The sequence below is a fragment of the Rhinatrema bivittatum genome, chromosome 16, assembly GCF_901001135.1.
Source record: "Rhinatrema bivittatum chromosome 16, aRhiBiv1.1, whole genome shotgun sequence".
Classification (NCBI taxonomy): Eukaryota; Metazoa; Chordata; class Amphibia; order Gymnophiona; family Rhinatrematidae; genus Rhinatrema; species Rhinatrema bivittatum.
Window position 1 is genome coordinate 4,045,398 of NC_042630.1, and position 11,679 is coordinate 4,057,076.

At 41.6% G+C, this 11,679-nt stretch overlaps 1 protein-coding gene across 1 annotated transcript; it reads right to left on the reverse strand.

Annotated features, from left to right (window-relative positions):
• Nucleotides 1-242: 242 nt before the first annotated feature.
• LOC115078427 (olfactory receptor 1009-like) lies at nucleotides 243-1,145 on the reverse strand (the record flags this gene model as incomplete). The annotated part of the gene is made up of 1 exon (XM_029581341.1): nucleotides 243-1,145. A coding segment is annotated over exon 1 (903 nt), but the record flags the coding sequence as incomplete, so codon positions are not given.
• Between the last annotated feature and the right edge of the window lie 10,534 nt (nucleotides 1,146-11,679).

The window sequence follows — 11,679 nt, forward strand, 5'->3', positions numbered from 1 at the left end:
TCTGTGACAGGACAAAAAACATCAAAGTTAGAGAGGAGAGCCAGAGTAGCTTTCACACCGTTCCCATCTTGGTTGAAAGAGACTTTCTTAATATGCAGGACATGAGGGTCATACATTTATATGCAATAGAAAAACTCCTTTGAAAATTCAGCCCAAGGTTGTATAGTAAACATTCCACTATATCTCTTGGATGGTCACATGGTTTAACCCTTGTTAATTAGAAAAATGCTAAAATGTTTTCTTAAGGCTTCTTTCACCTCTTTGTTTTTCAGGGTATAAATGATGGGGTTAACCACAGGGATCAAAACATTATACAGCAGAGCAATGAGCTTATTTTGGTCCACTGATTGCATGGATGTTGGTTTGATATACAAAGATGTCAGAGTTACGTAGAAGAGAATAACGACCGTGAGGTGGGAGGAGCAGGTGGAGAAGGCTTTGTGTCTCCCCTCTACGGAACGGATCCTCAGGATGGCAGAGATGATGTAGACATAAGATGTCAGAGTTAAGGTAAAGCAGGGAAGCATTACAAGCACAGCCAAAACGTAAGAGAAAAGATCTATGATGGAGGTGCTGGAGCAAGAGAGTTTCAACAGTGCTGAGAGGTCGCAGAAAAAATGGTTAATCTCATTGGACCTACAGTAAGAGAAGTGAGAAAAAATGACAGTGTGTGTCACTGGTTCCAGAAATGAAAACATACAGGTGCCCATGGCCATCAGCACACAGAGTCTCTTATTCATGATCACAGCATAGCGCAGGGGGTGACAGACTGCAACGTAGCGGTCATAAGCCATGATCGTAAGCAGAAGAAATTCTTCACATACTGAAAATATGAAAAAATATGCCTGTGTAAAACACCCAGCTGCAGAAATCTTCTGATGCTTCCTTACACAGATATCCAGCAGCTTGGGGAGGGTGACTGAGGTGTAAGAGATATCCAGGAAGGACAAGTTACTGAGGAAAAAGTACATGGGGGTGTGCAGGCGAGGGTCCAGGCACGTCAGGGCTATAATAGTGAGGTTCCCCATCAGGATGATCAGGTAAATCAATAAGAATAGAAAGAAAATGGGAATTTGCAGCTCTGGAAATTCAGGAAATCCAAGAATAATGAATTCCGACACTGTGGTGAGATTTCCCTCTTCCATTGGATTCTGGAACGAGATGGGATATAAAAAATAAAACATTTTTGAGACACAGCGCCCAGTCTATAAACACAATTGCTGTACCATAAGGCCACTTAGACACACAGAATATGGGGCAGATTTTAAAAGCTCTACGCGCGCTGAGCCTATTTTGCATTGGCCCAGTGACGCACGCAAGCCCCAGGACGCGCTTATGTCCCGGGGCTTTGTGAAAGGGGTGGGGTGGGGGTGCGACCGAGGCCTCCAGCACTCGGCCGGCGCGCGCAACCTACGCCTGCCCGGAGGCAGGCTCAACTTATGGAAAAAAGGTTAGTGGGGGGGTTCAGGTAGTGCAGGGGGGTGGGTTAGGTAGGGGAAGGGAGGGGAAGATGGGGGGATGTGGAAGGAAAGTTCCCTCCGAGGCCGCTCCGATTTAGGAGCGGCCTCGGAGGGAACAGGGAAAGCCATCTGGGCTCCCCTAGGGCTCGGCGTGCGCAAGCTGCACAAGTGTGCACCCCCTTGCGCTCGCCGACCCCGTATTTTATAAGATGCGCGAGGCTGCGCGGACATGTTATAAAATCGGGCGTAGATTTGTGCACCTCGGGTTGCGCGCACAAATCTACACCCGCGCATAGGTATTAAAATCTGGCCGTATATTTGTTACATAATTGGTTGCACTGAAAGAGCATTTTGGGATATGAAGTTCAACTTTTTTCACACAATCCATAGTTGTGGAATTATTTGATGTACTTTTTTTTCTACATGGATCATGGGAAGTCTTCAAATGGCCAACAATGCTGAGTCTCCTGATGAATGAATATAGTCCAACAGTGCAATAGAGCTCATGATTGGCCACCAGTAGCACCAATGTTGAATCCTTTGAATGTACATCACACCTTGACCTCAGAGCCTTTTCTTGTTCTTTTCTGAAATTTGTAAGGCAAGTCTTCTCTTTTTCTAACGCATGTTGACTCTTCCCCATTAATCCTTATCTAAATACCCACATCAAAAATATTGTTTGATGGCGATGATCTTGAGCAATTAAATTAAAAGCTTTACTTCCCAAAAGACTTGATAATTTGAAATATGACTTCATCACTTCCTGCATTGAAGAATGGGAGGCTGCTACCTTACGGCTGAAGTTTTAATCGGCTACGCGCTTGCTGCCTGCATTTTCAAAGGAGCCCAGCCACTCACGTAGTTCCTGTTACGCGCAGAAGTGCCGAGCTGAAGGAAAGGGGGCGGTCCTGGGGGTGGGGAGGGGAGGTCCAGGGGGGAGGGACAGGGCTGGAAGTGGCCGGTACAGTGGCCATTTGCCACTGGGCCGGGGAAGCGAGTGTGGGCAGTCGGCCGGTGCGTGCAACAAACAAAATTAAAAAAAGGTTGGACAACGGGTTTAGGGGGTGGGGAGGAGAGGGGAAGAGGAAGGGAGTATGGATAGGGGGGTTGGGAGGTGACTGGGAGAGGCCCAATCTCGTCGCTGTGCGTAGTTTTCTAAAATTACCCCCCCTGTGCACGTTGCCCGCACCTCTGTTGCGAAAATAGTGAACCTATCCCTGGAAGAAGGCGTATTGCCTGATTTCCTAAAAATGTCTATAGTGAAACCCATTCTCAAAAGTCCCCTTAGTACCCTCCAGCTATAGGGAAGCTTCCAATTTACTTTGTCTTGCCAAGATAATCGAAAAAATGTTCACAAAGGGGTAGATTTTCAAAACTTGCGCGCACGCATCCATGTGCGCGCACTACCTGGCACGCACACATGGAGATGCGATTTTATAACATGCGTGCACCGGTGTGTGCATGTAATAAAATTGGGGGTTGGCGCATGCAAGGGGGAGCATATTTGTGCAACTTGCACATGCCGTCGCCTGCGGCCTTCCGCAGTTCCCTCCCAGTCCACTCCAATTTAAGAGCAGCCTGGGAGGGAACTTCCCTACTCCCTATACTAACCTTCCTACCCCTTCCCCTAAGCTCCCATAGTCACCTAAACTTAATTCGGAAATGAACAAAATTAAGATGAAGACAGCAAAAGATCTTCATTCAAAAATTGGAAGAAGGATCCAACAGAAGAAAATAGGATAAAGCATAAACATTGGCAAGTTAAATGTAAGACATTGATAAGACAGGCTAAGAGAGAATTTGAAAAGAAGTTGGCTGTAGAGGCAAAAACTCACAGTAAAAACTTTTTAAAATATATCCGAAGCAGAAAGCCTGTGAGGGAGTCAGTTGGACCGTTAGATGATCGAGGGGTTAAAGGGGCACTTAGAGAAGATAAGGCCATCGCAGAAAGATTAAATGATTTCTTTGATTTCGGTGTCATAGTGGATAACACATTGAAATCGTCGGTGCAGTGTGCTGCGGCAGTCAAAAAAGCAAACAGAATGTTAGGAATTATTAGGAAGGGAATGGTGAATAAAATGGTGGATGGTGAGACCACTCCTTGAATACTGTGTGCAGTTCTGGTCACCACATCTCAAAAAATATATACTTGCACTGGAGAACGTACAGAAAAGGGCAACCAAATGATAAAGGGGCATAGATTGGCTCCCTTGTGAGGAAAGGCTAAAGAGGTTAGGGCTGTTCAGCTTGGAAAAAAGACAGCTGAGGGGGGATATGATAGAAGCTTACAAAATTGTGCAAGGACTTGAACATGTTAATGTAAATCGGTTATTTACTCTTTCAGACAATAGAAGGACCAGGGAGCACTCCATGAAATTAGCAAGTAGCAGATTTAAAACAAATTGGAGAAAATTCTTTTTCATTCATCGCACAATTAAGCTCTGGAATTTGTTGCCAGAGGATGTGGTTACAGCAGTTAGTGTAACTGGGTTTAAAAAAGGTTTGGATAAGTTCCTAGAGGAAAAATCCATAAACTGCTATTAATCATTAAGGCATCTTAGCTTGGGATTTATTTAATGTTTGGGTACTTGCCAGGTACTTGTGACTTGGATTGGCCTCTGTTGGACACAGGATCCTGGGTTTGATGGACCCTTGGTCTGACCCAGTCTGGCATGTCTTATGTTCTCCTTTTCCTTTATGTCATTAGCCGGAGCCTTGAACGTGCTAGAGGTTTACATGTCTGCCATTCAGAAATGGCTATTTTGTAATAGGCTTGCTATGAAGGTTAAAAAATCTGAAAAAATCCTTATATCTAGACATGAGATGACAGAATATATCCCAAGTTTTCAGAAAACAGAGATCAGTCAGAGGTGTGTGATTTGGGGGTTGCAATTGACACAAGATTAATATCGTCTGTAATTTAGTGAAGTCCGGTTACTATAAACTGAGAATGCTGAGAAGGTTAATACCATTTTTGGAGGCCAAAGATTTTAGGCTAATGCTCCAAACTATAATGTGGAATACCCTGCCAGAAGGCTTCAGGAATGTAACAGATAAAAAAAAAACCTCTTTAAAAAAAGGACTCATAACCTGGTTATTTCAGCAGGTGTTTACTCATTTAATTTTGGGATCCTAATTGAGAGCTGATGTAAGAGATGCCTATTGATATTTTAATTTATTGTATTTTATTTGATGATTTTGTGTTGATGTGAGGCTGGGTGATTATTTTGTCTATTATGCTGGTTTTTACTTGTTTACAGTAATTGTATTTATTATTTGTTTAATTTTTGTTTTATGAATGTTTTATTGTAAATCATCTTTTAGCTAGTGTCTAAACAATTTTAAATAAATTAATAAAGCTAATTCTGTGATAAGGAAAGATAAAATAGATCCAAATGCCAAATTCAAGAAATCAGCAGGGACGTATGATATTCACAGCAGAGATCTGGAAGAACTGAAACACACAATTGCAAACCCGTTGCCAGTAACCTGTTAGCTATTATTTAAAATAGGCAGAATAGCTGAAGCTTTAAGAGTGGTCAGTGTAACACCAGGATAATCTGGGAAACCTTACAGCAATGAGCCTAACGTCAAGGATGGGCAAAATGGTAGAAGCCATTCTTAAAAACATAATTACTGGGCACATAGATAGACATGGCATAACGGGGCAGCGTCAACGTGGTCTTAGCAGGGGAAGGTCTTGTCTTATCATCCTTTACAATTTTCTGTAGATAAAGGTGAACCAGTTGATACAGTGATTCAGAAGGAGTTTAACGACGTCTTCCATGAGAGCCTCCTTGGGGAATGAGAAGGTCATGGGGTAGGAGGCACTGTGTTATCGATGAATTGGTAACTGATTATGACAGGAAACAGAGAATTGGACTAAATGGTCAGTTTTTCAAATGCATAAAGGTCATTGGTGAAGTTTGAAGGTTTGGGAAACTAAAGATGGGGGTGACCTGTAAATATGGGGGTGACCTGTAAAGATGGGGGTGACCTGTATGGCACGGCCGATGCTAACCTAAGCTTGCAGGGCAGACTGGATGGACCAGTTGCTCCTTTTCTGCTGTCATTTCTAAGTTACTGCTACAAGGATCAGTACTGGGACCTGTGTTTATTTATTTATTTATTTAAAAACTTTTATACCAGTATTAGTATGCATACATCATACCGGTTTACATTGTAACTTAAAAGGCAGAAATTACAATGAACAGGGAGGGCGAACAAGGAGGAGTATACAAAGAGCAGGAGGTGGAGGAATTGTGTTGTTTTACAAACTTGGAAATGATCTGAAAAAGGAATGATTATTTCATTTAGAAGTGGTAAAATTATTCAAAGCTGTTAAAACAGCAGAGTATTGTGAAGAAGTGCAGGGGGACCTTGTGAGACTGAGAGACGGGGCATCTGAATGGCAGATGAAATTTCATGTGGCTTATGTGAAAGTGATGCCCGTAGGGGGAAATAATCCCAGCTTCAGGTACACAGTGCTGGATTCTGAATGGGAAGTCACCACCAGGAAAAGCATCTTGCAGTCCTCGTCAACAATATGTTTAAATCTTCAGCTCGATGCTCAATAAAGCAAAAAAGAATAAGAGGAATGATCGGAAAAGGAATGGAGAATAAAACAGAAAATATCCTCTTGCCTCTGTATTGATCCATCCTGCGACCACTCCTCCAGTATTGTGAGCAGTTCTGGTCCTCCCATCTCAAGAAAGACAGAGCAGAACTAGAAAAGGTGCAGAGGAGGGCGACAGAAGTGATAGAGGGGAAGGGGCATCTCTCCTGTGATGGGCGGCTGAGAGGGGACATGAGAGAGGTTTATAAAATCAGCAGTGGGCTGGGACGGGTAAACAAAAGATGATTATTTACCCTCTCGAATAAATCTAAACCAAGGGGAGCCTCCAGGAAACTAACAGCCAGCAGATATAAAACAGATCATAGGAAGTGCTTTATCACCCAGCGCACTATCGAGCTGCCAGAGGATGTGAGCAAGGCAGTGAGCACAGCAGGGTTTAAAAGAGGTTGGGAAAAGTCCATAACGCATTATTAGCCAGGCAGACTAAAGAAAGCTATTGCTGTCCCTCAGGCCAATGCAATAATCTGGGCATTAATATTCAGCTCACAGTTGCTTAATGCACAAGTTACATTTTTTTAAGCCCCCCGATGCAATAAGCAAATGCTGTGCTAATGTATCAGGGGTTTAGAAAAAAGGGCATTGACTGGAAAATGTGCATTCAGGACAGGATGAATACTTATTTTAAACCTGGGTAGCAGGAGGAAGCTCTGGGCTGCCTGATGTTTGGCCAGGAGGGGAGCAGGAGACAGCAAACAGAACTGACAAAAATGAATGAAATGAAAATATCGCATGGACGCCACAGGCAAGAGTATCCTAAAAATGCAGCAAACGTTTGTGCTTCTCAGCCTCTCCCACTCCTAGTGCCACTTCCGACACGCCCGCTGGAACGTTTCTCCAACTCACGACAGGAGTAAAATTTCCAGTGCAAAGAAAACCTTGTGCTAAGCCTGCTCACCTGCATTACCATGGCATTTCCATGCAGGGTCACTGAGCAGGACTCACACTCTGTCTGTGCATCAGCAGGAAGGGTTTATGTGCATAAAACGTGCATTCCAGTGCAGGTAAAACTGTCTGTTCAGCTGAGCGCATCTGTCTTCCAGTAATGAGAACTAGATCAACCTTTTGGGATCTGTCAGGTAGCTGTGAGCCAGATGTTGGGCTCCATGGACCTTGCTCTGACCCAGCAGGGCACTTTCTATGTTCTTATTCAGATGAAACTCAGATCTGACCAGGGCATCTTAGCTCACAGACGTTCTGGAATGGGATTAATCCTTCTGTAGAATGAGAGAGATGTGTGGTCAGGATGTGTTAGAGGGCTGAAGGTCACTGTCCAACACTTCTGTCCTTTACCCTTCCACACATTTGTGGACAGATTTATGGCCTGAGTTAAACTCTTACAGAGTTATTTGTGTTTCTTTTACAAGTTACACTACTTTTGTCCAAGATTTCGTTGGTGACTAATTTATGCCTTGGACAAATCTTAAGAACATATAATATGGCCTGCCGGGACAGATCAAGGTGACCGGCTCACAAGCACCCAGGAGATCCCCAAAAGTACCTCTATGTCTTGTTAGTCACTCTCTGGGATAGCGGTCAGTATAAAGAGATATTACAATACTGTACATGAGCATTCACGTTCACGTAGGTCCCTCTTCAGGTGTCCGACATCCCTTAGCGTTGAACCAATGAAAGACCTCACAGCTTATTCAGATTCCAGCTCTCTCCATAACCATTATGGCTACTGAACCCATTACAATAAAATCTCTAAATATCACAGCTCCTTTCAGTCTACAAGAACGATGGAGGAGAGGCTTCTCCAATGTAAATATCTAATTCTTTGTGAACACGTGTCCAATGTTTTAGAAAATTATCTGGCTAATGTGGAAAATCATTTGAGACATAATTTGTTGGGGCAGAAGGAAAACGATCTGAAGTGATCATGAAGTCAGGAGTCCTAACATCACAAAACCTGTAATGCATTTCCTTACTAACCTGAAACCTTCACACATTCTGTCAGTGTTTTCCCGGGAATGTGTGAATAGGAAAAGGTTTTGAGATTTATAATTTTTTCTGTTTCTGATTTTTCAAATTTGGACAATTTTAAATCAACCACTTCTAAGTCCGGTCTCAGATGCTGATCCTTCTTTTATAAAATGCATTAATTGACCTGGGCCAAGATAGAAAATGCCCCTGACCATTGCCCGTAATGCAACATTTACCTGTTGCAGTAACTGCGGTTCCTCTTTCATCTTCTTTTTGTCCCTCTTATTCAGAAATCCTTCTGCCTCATCTATGTGGCTTTATCAACATCTGGACAGCTAGAGACATTGGACCCTCACACAAGGGATTCTCACCCTTCTGAATCACCCTTAACCCACCGCCTCTATCTGACTGTGAGGTCAGAGGCACTAATAACGTTCCTGTGAGATCAGTAAGGAGGACGTCCCCTCCAGCATCAAATCCACATTCTGCCCCATCTCCTGCAGCTTTGGTTTCAGTGGCCGCAGAGCAGCTCTGGTAATTGGGGAGTGCAGGGGGAGAGAGGCTTCCATCAGGAATTTCGTACAAGCTTTAATCAACCTGGAGCAATACCGGGCAGAGTAAGGAAGTTTATCAGATCGTAATCTCTTTCTACATCTGCTTTTTCTGCATTTGTTGCATTCTGGTATTCCTTTTATGTTTTGTTTACCGTTTCTCTTCTGAGCTCAGCACTGAGCACTGATGGGGTTTCACATACGATGCTAACACCAGTAAAACCAGTAATAAATAAATGGCACACTCAGAATCCTTACCTTCAGGATAATGGGTGGGACTACATCAGCTCTGATCTGGTGATCCTCAGCTCTCAGAAATGTTTATACTCACTGCAAAGCCATCTGGGAAATGATCCCTTGGGTTGACGATGGGTTGATGGCAGAAATTCACTGAGCTTTGGTTTATACTCACTGCAAATCCAACTGGGAAATGATCCCTTGGGTTGACAGATGGGTTGATGGCAGAGATTCACTGAACTTTGTATGTGGCTAAGTGATGATGGCTGAATATCTGCCTTGGATCAGCAGCTTAGCAAATAATTTCTCAATTCAGCTAAATGGTTGGCAGGATGGTGGCATAACTGGGAGCACCTGAGTTAGCTAGACAAGTCATCTGAAAAGACTCATCCTAAAGTTATCCTGATATATTTATCTGGCTAACTTTTACATAGCCAGGGATCTACAGTGGTGCAACTGCCCCATCAAATGTTGAAGCTAAGTTAGCCAGCTAGTGGCTGAATATCTATCTCTGTAGGTTTCCATTTGATCACAAAGAACAAAGCAAACGTGGAGAACAATATAGAGAAATACAATAGCATTCATAAGCACTGAGAACCGGACAGTCCTAAAATGGTGATGATATAAATTTATTGCATGTACACAATTCCTGCAATATCAGAAAGCAATGTGCAATTCTCTCCTTACAAAGTTGTATTGACAATATAAAATTTATTGCATGTACATAATATTTGCAGTATAGGGTTGGATTGTGTAAGTCTCTCACAACTTTGACAATATAAAATTTGTTGCATGTACACAATACCTGCAATATTGAATCAGATTGTGCAATTCTCTCCTCACAAAGTTGTGTTGACAATATGAAATTTGTTGTATGTATACAATACCTGCAATATCGGATTGGATAATGCAGTTCTCTCCTCACAAAGTTGTGTTGACAATACGAAATTTGTTGTATGTACACAATACCTGCAATATCGGATTGGATAATGCAATTCTCTCCTTACAAAGTTGTGTTGACAATATAAAATTTGTTGCATGTACACAATACCTACAATAGACTGAATCGGCTTGTGCAATTCTCTTCTTAGAAAGTTGAGGTGACAATTTAAAATTTGTTGCATATACATAAAACCCACAATATCGGATCTGATTGTGCAATTCTCACCTTACAAAGTTGTGGTGACAATATAAAATTTATTTAATGTACACAATACCTGCAATATTGGATCGAATAGTGCAATTCTCTTTTTACAAAGTTGTGGTGACAATATAAAATTTATTGCATGTACATAATATTTGCAATATAGGGTTACATTGTGTAAGTCTCTCACAACTTTGTAAGTTGTGCTGACAATATAAAATTTGTTGCATGTACACAATACCTGCAATATTGAATCAGATTGTGCAATTCTCTCCTCACAAAGTTGTGTTGACAATATGAAATTTGTTGTATGTACACAATACCTGCAATATTACCTGCTGCCGCTATATCAACAAATTCAACCTTAAATCCTTCATCACCAATACAACTAAAGAATGCTATTTCAAACTCCAAGTGCTAAAAAATCTTAAACCTCTTCTTCACTTCAGTGACTTCCGGCTAGTAGTCCAGTCTTTAATCCTGTCTAAACTGGATTACTGCAACTCTCTACTGCTAGGTCTTCCAGCCTTATCCACAAGACCATTACAGATGGTGCAGAATGCCGCAGCGAGGCTACTCACTAACACAAATAAAAGAGCCCACATAACACCTATTCTTCACAGCCTCCACTGGCTTCCTATAAAAGCTAGAATCTCCTACAAGACATTATCAATGATCCACAAGGATATCATGGGCATTGCTCACCTAAATCTAATCACACAAATCCGCCCTCACACATCACAAAGACCCATCAGATACAACTACAAAGGTTCCTTATATGCTCCCCCGATCAAATCTACACTAACAAAACGAGCACTCTCCACTGCTGGGCCCACCCTCTGGAACTCATTACCGCCGGATCTACGCCAAGAGACCTGTCATCTAACTTTTAAGAAAAACCTAAAAACGTGGCTTTTCAGGCAAGCTTATTCAGAGTCACAAGATCACTCAGACACCGGTCAAAGAGGAAAATAGTCCAACATCAGATCATCGATCACCCATATTCCCCTCAAGAACCAACCACGCCAGACCTGAAAAACTCACTTGTTTAAGACTACTTCTCTGATTCATCAGTCTTCTTTAATTCATGCATAACTCGGTTTTTGCATTTCAACAAGGTATATGTACCCTCACATCACAATTTAGACTGTCCCTCCAATTATTCAAGATATTTATTCACGCTTTAAACTTTCCTGATATTGATCTTCGTCCTGTTGACGAGTTATTATTATCATCAGTATTATTATTGTTTATGTAATACTCAAGTTGTATTTATATTTAAGTTAAGCTGTATTTATACTTATATTTAAGTTGTATTTATAGTTATATTTATATGTGATATGTTAAGAAAATATATGTTAAGAAATGCTGTTTAATGTAACGCCTTTATTGCGACAGTTAATGTTCTATGTAAACCGACCTGATTCGATACTTGTATTGAGAATGTCGGTATATAAAAATCCGAAATAAATAAATAAATAAATAAATATCAGATTGGATAATGCAATTCTCTTCTTACAAAGTTGTGTTGACAATATAAAATTTGTTGCATGTACACAATACCTACAATAGATTGAATTGGCTTGTGCAATTCTCTTCTTAGAAAGTTGTGGTGACAATTTAAAATTTGTTGCATATACATAAAACCCACAATATCAGATCTAATTGTGCAATTCTCACCTTACAAAGTTGTGGTGACAATATAAAATTTATTTAATGTACACAATA